This window comes from Erpetoichthys calabaricus, chromosome 1 (assembly GCF_900747795.2).
Source record: "Erpetoichthys calabaricus chromosome 1, fErpCal1.3, whole genome shotgun sequence".
In the NCBI taxonomy this organism is placed as follows: Eukaryota; Metazoa; Chordata; class Cladistia; order Polypteriformes; family Polypteridae; genus Erpetoichthys; species Erpetoichthys calabaricus.
In genome coordinates, this window is record NC_041394.2 from 125,928,738 (window position 1) to 125,946,705 (window position 17,968).

At 38.0% G+C, this 17,968-nt stretch overlaps 1 protein-coding gene across 1 annotated transcript in view; it reads left to right on the forward strand.

Annotated features, from left to right (window-relative positions):
* The first annotated feature begins 16,338 nt into the window (after positions 1–16,338).
* The window catches only part of stc1 (stanniocalcin 1), a 32,681-nt gene continuing 31,051 nt past the window's right edge, over positions 16,339–17,968 (forward strand). The window contains exon 1 of the mRNA XM_028806031.2: positions 16,339–16,636. Coding sequence (XP_028661864.1) covers positions 16,522–16,636 — 115 coding nt within the window. The 5' untranslated portion in view covers positions 16,339–16,521. The remainder of the gene's footprint in view (positions 16,637–17,968) is intronic.

A 17,968-nucleotide genomic window follows, 5' to 3' on the forward strand; every position in this document is an offset into this window, starting at 1 on the left:
ACTCAAAAGGCTGAGTTACTGTCCCTGATCAAAAGAAACTCTGATGTCTTTTCATCCATGCCTGGTTGGACTGAATTGCTGAACACAAGATTGTGTATCATATTCCAGAAAATACAAGGATGGTGATATGTGAGGAGGTGAAACAGATGCTCAATTTGGGGTGGATTTGCAAGAGCAAAAGTGAATGGTGCATTCCAGTTGTTGTGGTTCCTAAATCAGATGGCTTAATTTGGCTTTGAATAGATTTTTGGTGCTTGAAATTGATTTCCAAATTTGGCATGTATTGATGACTTACTGGAGAAGCTTGGGCAAGCCTTGTATATTTCTACCCTGGATCTCACAAAGGGGTACTGGCAAGTGCTGTTGGAGGAATCCATCTGCAAGAAGATCACATTCGCCACCCTGGACTGGTTGTTCGACTTCACCAGAATCCCATTTGGCCTTTCAGAAGTTGATGGATCAGATTCTGTGACTCCATTCCATGTATGCTAGGGCATCTCGATGACTTAGTCATTTTCAGTAATGAATGGTTGCATCTCAACCACCTGCAAGCAGCGCTTGATAGTTTGAGGCTTTCTGGGTTGACAGCTAAATCTAAGAAGTGTAAAATTGTGTATGTCTGAAATGCATTAATTGGGGTATTCTATGGGGAACAGTTTGATTACACCTTTATTGGACAAGGTGGGTGCAGTGCTTGCATATCTAGATCCGATGATGCAGAAGCAAGTTTGTGATTTCCTTCAAACTCTTACAGGGGATTTATTCTGAATTTTGCACACAGAATCACTCCTTTCACTGACTTGACGGTGGGCAGAAAGAACCACAGTATTATCTAGACCTGTTATTGTGAAAGGTCCTTCTCTGACTTAAAGAGTGCTTGTCTTCATTCTCAGTTCTGTAGAATCTACACTTTTCTAAGGCATTCCTTCTACAGACAGATGCAAGTGTGTTTGGTGTGGGGGCTGTATTCACTCAGAGTTTCGACAGGGAAGAACGTCCCATCATGTTTCTGATCAAGAAACTGCTTCCCATGGAACATAATGCCTTGACAATCAAGAAAGAATGTTTAGCAGTCAGGTGGGCAGTGGAGGCGCTTTACTACTTCTTTGGAATAGGCAGTATAACCTGGATGTCTGATCATTTGATTTTGATATTTGCCATCATCCTGGTTCGGCACACGTCAGTGCTAATGTCCTCTTGAGTCTGACCGAGTCTGGCTTACACGGTAACTCTGTTAACACAGGCAGTGAGTGGTTGTCCACCACCGGTGCAACTGAAAATTTGCAGGCTCACCGCATAATATGTTTATTGCCCAATGGTTGTTGCAAGGAACAGTTAAAACTGGCCACTGACTTGGCCTTGCACTCGCTTTCTATCTCTATTGTGCAGGAAGGCTATCTGTTCTTTTGATCTGAGAAGGGAGTGAATGCAGGATGATGTCACTATCACTACTTGTGTACTGCGTGTATTTGAGTGACAGCTCCCATTTTAATAAATGTTTTGAGAATGTTCCTGTCTTCACAACAATAAAGCTGATTTTTTTGGTAACTTGGAACCACCTCCTTCTCTCTTGTGCAAGTAGATGACCCACACATCACAGACTATTATTACTTTTACATAGAGTGAGGAATCTTTAGGCAATGGTGACTGTATATACTTTAGTGTACATGATTAATACTGTTTTCAGTCTTATTAAAATCTGTTATATGGCTAAGCAACCTAATTGAATAGAATTAGAGCTGATGTGCTAGCCTAAGATGGGAATAGAAGCGATATCCCAAAATGTGGTGGGGCATAAATTAAAGAAAGAGCCTTCTAACACTAAACATCTGCTTGCTTTTGTGGATGTATTCTTCAATAGCCTTTTGTCCTTTAAGGAGTTAGAGCAGATCAGGGGTATCTTGTCAAGCTCATGTGTTATGTTCATTTTCACCAATATGTTTTAATTAAGTGAATTACGGTGAATGACAGGATGATGAGAATGTTTCATCCATTCTACTTTCACTTACTAAACTCCACTAAATTTTATAGAAGATTGAAGGTTTACAAGTAATGACCTCCAAATAGATGTTAATGTTGAAGACATTTAAAAATGTCAATGTGAGGTAGGGAAAATATAATACAATTGTTTGCATTTTTTCACTCATTAAGCTGATATGGAATGATAGTAAAAAGAAGGCACAACCTGTCGGTGATAAGAAACAATATACTTTATGGCATTTCCTGTACTCTAGAAGTGCTTTGCTTTCAAATTTTTACTTGCGCCAGATAGATAGATAGATAGATAGATAGATAGATAGATAGATAGATAGATAGATAGATAGATAGATAGATAGATAGATAGATAGATCGAAGAAAGAAAGAAAGAAAGAAAGAAAGAAAGAAAGAAAGAAAGAAAGAAAGAAAGAAAGAAAGAAAGAAAGAAAGAAAGAAACTTATCTTCAGTTTAAATAGCCTGGCTCATCAAAAAAAAAAACCTTAAACAGGATACTTCAGAAGCAAGCTCGTAAAACGTGCTCAATGTTAAGTGTTTTAGGAGGCGAGCTTGTAAACTTAGTCATAAGTGCTCAGTAAAGCGTGAATTAATACTTGCTCCTCTTTCCATTGACTTACTCACTCTGTTTCCCAGAAATGATCTTTGCATTTTAAAAGTTGTGAACGAGCCGCGACAGGTCTAATGTCACCAAAGCAGCGACTTCTTGCGCTCCCAGAGTGTCTGTCGGCGTGTACGCGTTTAACAATAGCAGAACATTAAATGGAAACAAATAAATAAGCATATAAATTTGAGCTGGCATATGTCCAGGTGTTTTACCTTTGCTTGCGTGAGCAAATGCCTATAGTGCGTAAATGGTTCAAAGATACGTAGTAAGCATCATTGTTGCGTAATGGGGCTGCTGAGCGCCAGCGCGTGTTTTACCAGTTCAAGTCAGTAAGGCTGTCAGATGTTTGCAGACGTGATAGCAGTCACGGATTCCTCCTTACGTGCACGATGTCTCCACCCAATTTGGTGTCCTTAAATTCTAAAAAAAAATCACTGCCTGCAGCTGAGACTAACATATTCGGAATTTACATACAAGTCTTCCGATTTTCGTCACACTTTTAAGTCAGTTCTTTCGAGCACAGAAGTGATTAAAAAAAATCTCAGCGGATTGATAGGAACAACAGCAACAAAAACAGCAGTACTACTACTACTACTACTACTGCTACTACTACTAATAATAATAATAATAATAATAATAATAATAATAAGAAGAAGAAGAAGAAGAAGAAGAAGAAGAAGAAGAAGAAGAAGAAAACATTAATAATGATATATTAATGTGAATGACCCTTGGTATTCAAAATGTAGAGCTGCTTAATGCAATTGTTTAATGTTTCCTCTTTTTTTCCTTGTTATCACTGAAAGATGTCACAGACCTTTGCATCCATCCGTCCATCCGTTCTTTTTTTTAACATATTAACTGCCAACTACAAGTAGGAGCACTTTTCTGTATTAACAACTAGTCAACTCGAATTTTAAAGGAAATACGTTTTTGTTGTGGGTTTTGCTCAATGACAGAGTGCATTTAATTAGCATATTAAAATTACACTCTGATAATTACATTGACTTCAGAAATAAATTTACCTATTGTCACTGTGACAGTCAACGTGTTAAATGATTTGTATCCATGGCAAGGTTTCAGGGTAGCTAGTGCCTATTCTAGAAGTCATGAGGCGCTAGACATGAACAACACCTGAACAGGATGCCAGTTTACCTTAGGGTGAACACACACACATACACACATACAGACCCTCAAAACAAGATACAAATATTTCTAACAGGTGGTGCAGTGGTAGAGCTGCTGACTCGTAATAAGGAGACCAGGGTTCACATGGAGTTTGCAAGTTCTCCATGTGTCTGTGTGATTGTGTTCTGGTTTCCTCTCACAGTCTAATGACAGACATGCAGCTCAAGTATATTGGCAATCCTAAATTGGCCTTAGTGTGTGGTTAGCGTGTGTGTGTGTGTATTTATGTCCCTGTCTTGTGATAGACTGGTGCCCTGTCCAGGGTTTGTTCCTAGCCTTGCGTCCTATGCTAACTGGGATAGGCTGCAGCTGAACCTTGCAAACCTGTTCAGGACTATGACTGTTAGAAAATGACTGACTGATATATGTCTGATACTACAGATCATCATTGTCACTATTGTTATTATTATGCAGTAGATACCACTGCTACCTCATTGATTCAAGATTCAAATCTGCATCAAGTCATTGTGTGCAGTTTGCATATTCTTCCTGTGACTGTGTAGGTTTTCTTCCAGGCATTCCAGTTTTCCTCCCAGTCACAAAACATACAGGTTATGTTACTTAGCAGCTCAAAATTGTCCTCCCTGTATGCACATGAGTGGACCCTGTGATGGGGTGTTGCCCTAACCGTGGTTTGTTCCTTCTTGCCAAAATAAACAGTGCCCTCAACAGCCCTAAAATAGATTAATCAAGTTTAGGAATTATTATTATTGTTGTTAATATTATTTTCTACCTATCTGTTTTCTCAAATGACTTTTTCTGTAGAACCTAACCTGAAATAAACAAGCAGAATTACACCCTGGAGACAGAGTGGTCAGAAGCCATTTTGGAAGGCTAACAGATTGTTAGTTTATATAACATGGTGTGTAGAGTACAAGTCAAAGGAGGTTATACTCGGGCTTTATAATGCACTAGTGAGGCCTTACCTGGGGTATTGCATGCTGGTTTGGTCTCCAGGTTACAAAAAATGCATAACAACACTAGAGAAAGTGCAGAAAAAAAGTGACCAGGCTAATTCCAGGACAACAGGGGATGAGCTATGAGGAAAGATTGAAAGAGCTGAACCTTTTCAGTTTAAGCATAAGAGATTAAGAGGTGATATTATTGAAGTGTTTAAAATTATGAAAGGCATGAGTACAGTGGATCAAGACTATTGCTTTAAAATGAGTTCAACAACAACAGGGGCACAATTGGAATCTTATTAAGGGTACAAACAGTAGGAAGTTTTTCTTCACATAGAGTATCATAAACAAATGGAATAAATAACCCAGTAATATGGTAGATAGTAGGACTTTAAGGACCTTCAAAACTCAACTTGATATTACAGTATTTTGGAGCAATTACGTAGATAGAAATGGCAATCATTATTCAGCAAAATGGCCCGTTCACGTCTACACTGTTTTAATGTTCTAATATTTTATACACACATATGCACTCACATCAGGCCAGCTGTAAATTTCAAGTTACCTTAATGGACATACATTTTTGACAAATAGAGGTTAAAAGGAAATTGCACATACAGATTGACACCAATACTAGCCACTGCACAAAGGTTCAACCTCTAACTGTTTTTGTTATTTATCTTTTACTTGCCGTGCCCCGCGGCTCCATCCACTTAGAAATAAAACAGGACAGAGAGGAGGGCCCTGCCTGGCTCCCAACTCCTGACGTCACGCTTCCCCCCCCCCCTCCATTGGCCCGAATCCTCTGTCTCGGATTAGCACAAATATATCGCTCCTGCAAGCAAACTTTTATTCTTGGCGTGATGAGAGAAGTTGCTAAATCAACCAGAATTTTCAAGCAAATTCTAGAAAAAAGCCTGATCTAAATTCATTAAGTAGTTCTCTCGTTCACTAGCTAAGCGGATGTAAGATATGCCCTGAGAATGGCGCATGAGTGAGGAGGCCCCCCAACCCCTCCCTCGTCCTGCTGCTTCTCTCTCGGATTCGCACAAAAAAATCGGTACAACAAGTAAACTATGATACTTAGCGCATTGAGAGAGGTCGCAAAATCAACTGGAATGTTCAAGCAAATTATAGAAAAACAAACAATCTAAATCCATTAGTTCTCTCGTGAAAAGTGGAGAGACATACAGGCAGATGTTAGATTTTATATATATACTAAGGAAGCAAACCCCCCCGGCGCCTTCGGCACCCAACCTCCAGTTGTTGCCAGAATATTAGTAAAATCTTTAAATGTACAAAAGAAAAATTATTATTTATTGGAATCAAAAATCACAAAATACTATAAATATGTTAAAGAAAAATTAATTATTATTTAACAGAGTAAAAATCATGAAACGAGAATAAAATATTTACTCTCTTATCAATTGGAGTATTCCCGTTAAACTGAGGTCCACTATGCTCGATGCACGACTTTCTTGATATTTTAGTTTATAATTTAGAAACGGAATAGCAATCTGAAAATCTAACAACATCACATTAAAGTTCAATAAAGTCTGAAAAGAATGATACCAAATATATATATGTAGGTTATAAAATAAGCCCACTTTAAAGTGTGACATAAAAACGTGACATAAAAACTTCACATAAAATTGTTGCACAAAATCGTTGCACTTTTAGGGTTAGGATTTTATATATAGAGTAGATAGAGATTTTATTAGTACAATATTTTTTCACCCCTATGTTAGATTCTCTGCTCCATTATTTTAAGTAGGCCTATGACTCCAATGCAGTAACCCTTAGGATTAAACAAATTTTGATGCTTTACAAGTATTTTGCTTTGTCATTTTAAATTATTTTGTATTTTGTTCATTGATTAGATTTGATTTTTCATTAGTTTGAATTCAATTTTTGCAGCACTCTTCTACAAAAAGATTCAGTAATATTTTTTAAAGTTTTCTTCTTCTCATTTTAATTATTACAATTGGAAGACATACATTATAATTACTTTTGCAGTGTTTGAGTATGAATTAAGTAAGGATTCCTCCCTTTGTGATTCTATCTATCTATCTATCTTTCATGTAAACCCAGCAAATTAAAACATTTCACATGGATATGCTTTGTTTTTGATTATTACTAGAGGTTTTAGTAATCAAATTCTCATGATTTTTTTAAATACATTTGCTCTGTGGTTATCCATCCATCCATTTTCCAACCCGCTGAATCCGAACACAGGGTCACGGGGGTCTGCTGGAGCCAATCCCAGCCAACACAGGGCACAAGGCAGGGAACCAATCCTGGGCAGGGTGCCAACCCACCGCAGGACACACACAAACACACCCACACACCAAGCACACACTAGGGCCAATTTAGAATCGCCAATCCACCTAACCTGCATGTCTCTGGACTGTGGGAGGAAACCGGAGCGCCCGGAGGAAACCCACGCAGACACGGGGAGAACATGCAAACTCCACGCAGGGAGGACCCGGGAAGCGAACCCGGGTCCCCAGGTCTCCCAACTGCGAGGCAGCAGCGCTACCCACTGCGCCACCGTGCCGCCCCTCTGTGGTTATGCCATGTTGAAAAAAAAACCCTAGGAACTTTTAAAATTAAATGCCCAAATGCAATAGTGAAACTATCCTCTGTAACTGAAGGAGAGCATTCATGCCCCGAGATAATATTAACACAAGTGAAACGGTCACGTTACCTCATCTGACCTTGGCCCCCCTCTCTCTTTTATTTTCATCCTCCCAAGTTCCAGTCTATTCATTAAAGCTATATCTACAGAAACGCTTCAAATGACAGAGAGTATTAGGACTTTGGATCATGCACATTGTCTGAACAGATGCTTTCAAATCCTGCCCTCTGGGAGGAGATGGAGATACTCCAACATTTAGAACAAACAGAAGCAGAAGAGCAGCTTTACCCTCTCTGTAGCTAAACTACTTAATGAAATGAACGCAACATCATGATACATGAATACCTTTTCAACAGTTAGACCAAATCCGATAACCTGAGCATGTTCTTCTGCCTTGTAGTATATCCTCCATTAGGTTATATCTTATTTCATTTAATGTCTTCTACCATGTCCATTACTTGACTTACTGGAGTGTGAACAAGGCTATTCATTGCTGCCAAGTGTAATACATAAATCCACAGTTTTGGACAGTAAAGGAAATTCATTTATCTTTTATACATTCAAAAGGTCAGTGAATACCCAGAAATTATTAACTCCAGAAACACCAGATTCAACAAAGAAGATATAGACCATGAAAACAAAAGAAAAATGGCTGAAGTCTGAACTGATCCTTGCTTAGTAAGTGGGTCTCCTGTAAAAATACTATTTTAGCGTTTAAGCCTGTTAGGTGAGAGCATACTTTCTTTCTCTTTAATTCGTGACTGGACTGGCCAAATGTTCCATTCTAGCTTTATAAAGAAAACTAGAGGGGTGGGAATTCTCATACATAGAACAGTTCCATTTGTAGCATCAGATGTAGTATTGGACCCTAAAGGGAGATATGTGATGGTCATGGGCAACTTATTTAACAGTAAAATTATTTTGATAAATGTTTATGCACCCAATGTCGATGATAAGGAATTCATGCAAAATCTATTTGCATCCATTCCCAATGTGAACACTCATAAAATTATAATGGCTGGGGACTTTAATTGTGTTTTAAATCCACTCTTAGATAGGACTCCTGTGACAGGGTGGACGACATCTAACACTGCAAAGACAATTACACAGTTTTTAACTGACCACAACTTATCAGACCCCTGGAGGTTTCTTAACCCAAACTCAAGATCATATTCATTCTACTCACCAGTGCATCATAGCTACTCAAGAATTGATTATTTTTTTATAGATAATAATTTCCTGCCTACGATTAAATCGTGCAAATACGACACAATTGTTATCTCCGACCATGCCCTTCTAGTCTTGGAGCTAAAATCATTAAGCCCCTCACACTCACCTCGTAGGTGGCGTCTTAACCCTCTTCTATTAGCAGATGAGAACTGCACAGAATTTACATCCAAACAAATCAGCTTCTTCCTAGAGACAAACACACCCACAGAGGTTTCTGCAGGAACACTCTGGGAAACTCTAAAGGCCTTCTTAAGAGGATAAGTCAGTGGGAAACTGATGTTTTATATTATTTGAAATTGGAAAAAATCAAATTCTCAGTTAAATGATCTGTACAGAATTTTTTCAAAACCTGGCAGGATCTAATCAATATTATTTTAGAATAGGAGAAATAACTATTACTCTCCATTTTTTATTTACCTATATATATTTCTTCCTTTCTTTTGTTTATTGTTGCCTTAATAAAAAGCCCTAAGCAATTCTCCTTTGGCTAAGCTCTCCTTCACAGGGGTGGGGTTTGATTTGTCTTCAGTTTTTTTTTTGTTATAAATTGATCTATTTGTATGGAATGATTACAATAAAATTAATAAATAAAATAAAAAAAAAAAAAAGAAAAATGGCTGAAGAAAGCCTTTGTCTTGACTAATATATATAAGACTATTTGATCATTTTGTCAGCACAGATGCCTTTCTGGATACTCCAGTGTTCCTCCCCTATCTCATAAACGTACAGTTTAGTTTAACTGGAGACTTCATGCTGGCCCTGTTTGAATAAGTGTGGCGGGGTGCTTGAGTGTTGATTGTGGTGACTTGGAACCCTTTCCAAGAATGGTTCCTACCTGCCCAGTGCTGCCAGAATATTCTCTGTTCCCCTTCAGCCCTGAACTGGATTAAGCGGTTTCATTTGGAGAGTCATTATCAGACACTGAGAGAATGAAAGTGTTGGTAGTAATGCCTGCAGCTTATGTTCAATTGAATAAAAGTCCAGAATGTACCCTGAGCTAAGAACAGAGTGTTGAACTTTCAAATTGCACTCAGTACATTTTAATGTAGATGAGTGTGATCAGATGGATGTGTTACATATGTATAACACATATCAAATTAAACCATACAATAGTTGCAAAGTCAATGAAACACATTAGTCTAGTGGATTGCTTTTGTCTTTCACTTGGCATACCAAATTACAGAAAATGTTCACACCCAGTGTCATACTGTCATTCAAAACTCACCTCCATTATTTTATTGTTTTATTTTGCCTACCACCGGTTGCGCTCTTCCACTCCCTTAATTCATTTTTGCTTTCTGCGTCAATGACTTTGAGTTCACCCTGTTGACATAAGTCAATCTTTTTTTTTCTCTATAGTGCCACGTGATAGGGTGAGGTTCTACCATAATGGGAGAGCCTGTTAAGTTAGTTTCAATTAGATGGATGAGCATCAACAAAACAAAAACAAAGATAATTTCTTAAAGGTATTTTTTCATTACACATCTCAATTTCCAAAACATAGACCTTTCTCATTGCATAGAAATAGCTTATACAGTTGGTCCTCCAAGGCTGTTGTTATCAGTGTTTGCCTGTTAACAGAGAAGTGTTTTGCTCCCATCTCCAACACTACTGTACAAGCAAATGCTTAAAAGTGACCACATCACACACTTCTCTGAGGTGATCAGTTAGGAAAAAAACAGTTTGTATGACCTTGTTCAAGTAGTCCATACACTTGATCAAAAATCTAGATTCTTCTTCCATGATGGCCAATCATGATTTTGCCTCTTTTTTCCAAGGTATGCTTATACATTTTGCCCTTGCTTTCCCACTGCCTCAGCCCCTATCAGTATGACTCAGCCTAACCACTCCTTGTTTATTCTCTTCCTCTTCTTAAATTCTTATTGGATTCTTTGTCTGAGTTCTCTGCCCTTCTTGCTTATACCACACCAACCACCTGCCCTCTACAATCTCCACCCATCTTTTTACCCCACACACAATTTATCTGTCCCTTTTCTCTGAGTTTATTCTGGCTGAACTCAAGCAGATAAAATGTGTTCATGTTCTAAAACAACCCTTGACTCAAATGTTTTGCTAAATTGCTAAAGCATATTTCTCTGTCCCAAACCTTAGAACTATGACTGTCTTCTGCTTACTATTGTTCCTGAATCTCTCTCTCTCTCTCTGTGCATCTCTTGACCTCACAGCTGTTTTTGATCCTGTTGACCTTGATGGGAGTGACTAAGCTGCAATTAATGGAATGTGATAATCCTAGATATGCTCCTACACATACAGTAACTCTTTTGAAGAGTCCAGTCTGTTGTTTTTGGTTCCCTGTAATGATCTCTCTTACAGTATGCCTCAAAGTTCAGTGTGTCTGTCCAAATCAATTTGCCAGGCTGATCTTATGCTATACACAATTCTACATTAAGCTAACCACTTGAAATAAGAGAGATACAAAAAACTTTATTATCTGCCTTAGTGACATTCATTCATAGATGTTTGCTCATGTAGACAGCAATGATGTTCAATATTCAATATGGCACTGAGGTCTGAGTACGCTTTACACTCAAATACAAAACCTGCTTATGAAATATTATTCCATATACAATATCTATTTTCTTTCTAAGTATTATTTTTTTATTGTGTTACATTGCTTTCTTCTCTTTCTAATGTATGTATTGTATGGTCTTGTGTTTGCTTTAACTATTATGCTGTATCAGTTTCTGAAAAAAAAAAACTGTGAATAAAAGAAGAAAAGCAGAGAATGTTCTTTATTTCTATGGATTTCTAGGAAAAGGGGTAAACCTCACATTTAAACATGAAATGCTTTATTATATAAAAATAATATTATTAAGTTTTAAAAACAATTACTGCACCCTCACATTTGAAACCTCATAACTACTGAGCTGCCCAACTCCAGGACGTTTGAATTGCAGCTCTCCCCAACCTTCCACCCTCCAGACTTCTGCACAGTCTAAAGGCATCTGTAGAAGGTAACATTCTGAGCACTTAGAGAGCCTCAGCAAACAGTGTGGGAAGGAACGAGAGAGAGAACAGAATGTAAAGGGGAGACTGGGTTGGCATTTGGAGGACAGTAACTGGGTAAGCTGCACTACTCAAAGGAGGGGCATACTGGGACAGACAGGATTTTTTCTGTCTATATTTCTTTTGTATTACATATTGTCCCCTTTTTATTTGTTCCCATGGCTTCCAAATTTTGGTATTGTTGAGCATTTTGTGACATTTTGTAATTCTGTTTTTAAGTGACAATATTGCAAATAGCACAAATGCATAGACATCCATGTGTTGTTATTTGTTATAGGATCACAAAGAGCATTAGCTTAGAAAAGTCCAGAAAAGAAGTACTAGACTAAATATAGGACTAAGATGCATAGTCTAAAAAGAAGAATTTTAAGGACTTAAGTAAACTGGAATTAAGATGTGATATGGCAAAATTGTTCACATATAGAAAGGGATTTTGTTGCCAGATGTTGATTTAAAATCCAATCCACTTTTCAATAAGAACATAGGGAAACAAATAGCTAAAGAAGGCAATCATAGAAAATATCCCAGTCTATTATTGCACATTTGAAGAAAAAAACATACATCTTCCTAATTTGTTTGTTTTTCATTTATCAGGCAGGGCTACTGTTATTAAAAAAAAAGCAGGAAACATCGACTGATAATGAGCTGGTCAATCACTGGTCACATTCACTCAAATGGAATCAATCTGGTGTTGCCAATATCACCCAAAGGTTTGACATATGGGAATAAAAATAGAATGTCTGTAGAAGTCCTGCGGTGGGTTGGCACCCTGCCCAGGATTGGTTCCTGTCTTGTACCCTGTGTTGGCTGGGATTGGCTCCAGCAGACCCCCGTGACCCTGTGTTCGGATTCAGCGGGTTGGAAAATGGATGGATGGATGTCTGTAGAAACAAACCTTCCACATCAAGAGAGATTTAAATCAGGACTGTAAAGTTGTGAGGCAGCTGTGCTGAACACTACACCACCATGCTCCGATTTTCATAAATATTTATGTGAATATAAGATAGATAGATAGATAGATAGATAGATAGATAGATAGATAGATAGATAGATAGATAGATAGATAGATAGATAGATAGATAGATCTATATTTGTCCCCAAAAACCGATCTATATATCTGCTGCCTCACAGTAAGCAGGCATTGTAGAGCTTTAAGTAAGGAGATTTGTAAAGAATTATCTATCTATCTATCTATCTATCTATCTATCTATCTATCTATCTATCTATCTATCTATCTATCTATCTATCTATCTATCTATCTATCTATCTATCTATCTATCTATCTATCTATCTATCTATCTATCTATCTATTCTCAGCAAATGAAATAATATTGTTGCTATATATAAGCTGTAGTAATAAAAAAAATCTATTTGATAAGAGGTAATTTATTTCCCAGATTAAACATTACTGTTTATGCACAATAATCCACTGTACAGAACAATGAAGTGGCTTACTTTGAAGAAACCATCACTCTTCCCAAACCAACTTGGCACAGGTCGTAAAATTTTGCAAGGAGTAATGGACAAATGCTGATCTATCAAGTTGTGCAGAATCTTTACATACATGTTCAAAAAGACTTTGATTGCACCAAGTACTAGGGGGTTATGTATAAGTTTGCAAACTGTTGCCATTTCAGGTTTTTGGAATTACATTTTAATGTCTTATACTTTACTTTTTTGGGGCAATACTGTGAAAAAGAGTTTACAAGTAAAACTTCCCAGTAAAACTGATCAAAACCTGAAGTTATATAAAAAAAACAAAACATTACTTCTTCAGGACACTATATACTCACTTTATTGTCGCAATGTGGCAGGTTCCTCATCCTTCTTAATCACATACCTAACAGAATAACTTTTCACTCGCAAGGTTGCACTTTATAGTTTCCAGTCAACCTAAGATGAATGTCTTTGGGATGTGGGAAGAAAGTGCAATAAATTCAGCACATCACAATAAACCTGAAGATAAACTACATCATTCAGATCAGTTTGCTGAAGCTTGTCGTTTATCTTAATTTTTTGTTTTATAAACGCTTCACACATACCGCAGTATTACCCGCTAACGTCGGTACATTTGAATTGACAGTGAGGCGAGGAGACCTCGATGTTTTTTGAAAGAGCGCTTCACAGCGTTACTGTTATGAGCAGTTACTCAGTTTTATTCATAAGGTTCGATGCTTACATTACTGCAAAATGCAAACTGAAAAAATGACAACATAGAAAAGCTTATATCTTATAAGACAACAAATAATAGGTGGATGCTTAACACAATTTTATAAAATAAAGTTTCATTTGCATTTTAAGGAAACCTAACAAAGTGGGACACTGGTTAGTTGGGTTACTTCGCCGCTCCACAGGACTTGGTTTGAATCCCGACTCGGACACTGTGTTGGTATTTAAAAAGTTCTCAATGTGTCTATGAGTTTTTTCTTCCTGTTTCCTTCGATTTTACTTCCAAATCCCAAAGATTTGCAGATTAGCTGAACAGACGGCTTCGAACTCAGCCCTCTAAGTGTGCGTGTAATCGGCAATAAACTGGTGCTCCGTCCAGAGATGGTTTCTGCGTGCCTCGCGATGCTGCCACTGTTGCACATCCTAACCTGTATTACAATGGCATGAATACAATTCAGATTTTAAAAAAATCTAAAGAGAGTGTTCTAGGATTAGCGTCGTTATGTAGCGAGTTTCGCATCTTTCACCATTACAGTGCGAGCTGCAGATCACACAAGAATGCGATAGAAACATCATAAGATAAAGCACACTTCAGTTCGAATGTCTCCAATTAATTTCAAATCAAGAAGTAAAAGTACACGGTGTATCTTTGCTCGCATTTTAAAGGAACGCCCCATCGCGATAAGGGCATTGAGCATTGAAGATTACTTTATTGATGAGTAATGGCTAACAATAGGAAATTGCACTGCCAAAGCTCTGGATGTGCATCTTATTTATGAGACTGATGTTTCCTTCCTGCTCTCCGAGACAGAAGAGCCACACATGAGCCAGGACACCGCCGTCAGCTCAGAGGCTGGCTATCGCATGAGAGCAGTCTGCCAGTCTGGATTCTCCAGGAGTGAAATCCGACTGGCATTTAGTCTGTCGGTCAGAATGGCCACAAGCCAGTTTCTCTACTGAATGCTCCTGCGTGGACTCACCAGAGGCCGCTGCTTATTATGTCTGAATGGTGGATGGGAGAATGGGACAATCGAATGCTTGAACTGAATAGTCTATACACTCTGTCCCATGACATCACGCACTTTTTTGCTCTTTTCCACTTGATGTACGTGGGCAGAATTTGAAGAAAACCTCTAAGTTATGCATGGAAAGCTTTCTTTTAACCATTTATGTGCTGATCTGATGACGCAAAAACGACCAAACTTGTTGAAATATGTTTTACATTTAGTGCTTGTAAGAGATGTGGTGTTAACTTATGGTTGGGGGGGAGGGGGGGTGAGTGAGAAGTAAAGGGCAGATGTAACACTCGCCATAACCATTATTAGGTGTCAAAGGTTTAACAGCGGAAAATGTTTAAATAAAGCACACATTTTAGCATGAATTTCTGAAGTGGGACTGAAGCAGCCTGTGCTAAATGCCCGGAACATCGAATGTTAGAAAGCCATTGTCAACACTGAATCAGTGTGCAGCGATTGCTGATAAGGAACGATATTCGATATCTTAAAAAAATAAAATAAAACAAGACTGAAAACATAGAGAAGTGCACTTTATATTGTAAAGAAATCCGTAATGCCTTGTTCAGTCTTATTATATTTCATTTTTTAAAAAGTTCTGAGTCAAATCCGCAGTTGCGGCAAATCTTCCTGTCTTCAATAAAAGCTCCTCACTTTAATTTTTTGTCCAGCTGACTTTAGGGGCTTCCAAAAATACACTGAAATGTTCTCAAAGCACGCAGATTTTTTTTTAAAGAGTCCATCTACTCATCTTCTAATCTCCTGTGCATTCTTTATTTTTTTAATTTCTTTTTTATTTAATTTTATTTTAATCAGTTATGCTTTACATTGTTCTGTTCAGTGCATGATTAATTGAGTACACCAAAGCAATCTCTTCTGATACTGTAATTCAATATTTACAATAGCCATCCATTTTTTGTATAAATTAAAATTAACAATACGGGAACGCAATTATTTATTTAGCAGACACAATAGGTCAGCTCGGTTAACAAATTATAAAGGCGTAGATAAACTGATTCAGTGTCTTGTTAAAGAAATGCCTCAAAATGACTGTTTAATATATGAAAAGTTGTATAGTAATAGCCTACCATATAAATAACATATTTCACCGACTGATTAAAACAAACTGTGAAGAAAATTATCTTTAGCCATGCATCTATTCCCGCTACTCACTAAAAAAAAATAATAATTTAAATCTAAAAAACCACTTGGAAAGAGTTAAATGTGGCAAGAATAACGGACACTTGTGCTTGGAAATAGAAATTATTTCAAGATCAAATTACATGATAAAACAGGTGTCTTTGTGATGAATAATATTTTGTATATAGCTTATTTCTTTCTACTCTCATAAAATATTTCCTGAAATGAAATATAAAGGATATATGTGAAGATTGCGATAAACATTAACTTTCCAAAATGGTCGATGTCACGATGAAACGTCATTTAGTGGAAACTATTCCCTGAATGAGACGTTGCCCCCAACTTTGTGAATGGACAGCTGAGAAGCGCAGCGCGGTGATTGGTCTGCGGCCCGGCACTCCGATTAGCAGCGAGATAAGAAGCGCCTATATAAACTGTACGTGCGACGCTCGTAGCCATGGAAGAGAAAAGAGGGGCTTCGTCGGTTACATTGGTAGCATCTGGAAAGCCGGCCTCACTCATATTAAAGGAGAGAACAGACTCCGTCCGAAAAAAAGACAGAGGACGCTCCACACTCCCCCCAAAAAACGCAATAACTTCGTCAAGCTTTACAGACAATGCTGCAGAAGACAGGAATACTCATCCTTTTCGCATTGCTCGCGTCCGCCTATGAGATTGACCAAAACGAGTCGCTAGCACCTAGGAAAGCCCGAGTCGCTGTTCACAGCTCAGGTAAGGCTTGTCATTGCTAATACGTTATTGATACCCATGTAACGATAAATGGAATAACGACAGAGAGAAAGAGAGAGACGGGTAAGAAGAGAGAGAGACGGGGACGGCAGTATCTTCATGGGATTGCTGCCGCCGTGTCACTGCATTAGCACAGCGGCGATTTTGAAAACTGCAGGAGGCTAGGAAGAAAGAAAGAAGTCAAGCAAATGAGACCGGCTTTTCGTCCGTTTGTTTTTTATCGTAACCCCAGATGTCGATGGTTTGTATAAATTGCAGTCTTAGTCTAAAGTCTGTTCCTATGTCATTCATGGCCTTTGCAAAGTCATATTTTGTGTAAATGCTTTTAATTTTTAAAGAAATGATTGTATCTAGTTCCCAAAGTTACACTGTACACCTACACCAAGTAGAATTTGCTACAGTAAAGAGAGTATCGAGAGAATCTGTGGCGCCAGCACAGTTTAAAAGGGCAGACCCCTGGCAGCGGACACCTACGTGCGGAGTTGGACGTACTAGAATCCCACTGAGCAGAGCAGTGATTTTGGGGGAGAGAAAGAATCTCAGAGTGAGTGGCGCGTGCACAGTGACTTGCATTGAGAGCATCCCTCTGCGTTAGCGGGCAGAACTCATGCACAGAGTCCCGATTATGAATTCTGCCTATCTGAAAATCAAATCAGTATTCATTATTTAAAGATTTATTACCGAGTTGCATTCTAAATAGAGAGCCTATGGTACAGTAAATTAATACTGTAAATACTTATAACAACATACAAGCTTTTGCTCTGTGAATGAATGAATGAATGAATAAGCAGAGATTTGGGATTTTCCCTGAAAACAAACGAATCCTGAAAAAATTTGATTTTAAAATTTTGAAGAAATGTACTTACCTGTAAGAAAGTATAAAAAAATTAAAATAATATTCAGTTAGGACTTCCAAATTCAGAAAGGTATTTGTGTTACTTATGCTCTGTAATTGATTAGGTACAGGTAACAAAGACTTAGCATCAAAATCTATCTGTCTTATCTATCTATCTTATCTATCTATCTATCTATCACTAAACTGTGTATTTATCTCTTGTTTCAGAAGGAGGTATCTCAAATTTTCATGTGTCTCCATCTTACAACCTTAATATCTGATTTACTGGGGGGGGGGGGGGGGGGGGACTGTGTGGTGGTGGGGTGGGTTGGGGGGACTGTGTGGTGGTGGGGTGGGTTGTCTTGACATTCTGATTTTACTCTAAATTCCAAAAATATGCATGTTAGGTTAATTGATCACACTAAATCTGTCTCATTTGACTGGGTGTAGATGATGTTTGTATTAGTGTACCCCCTGAA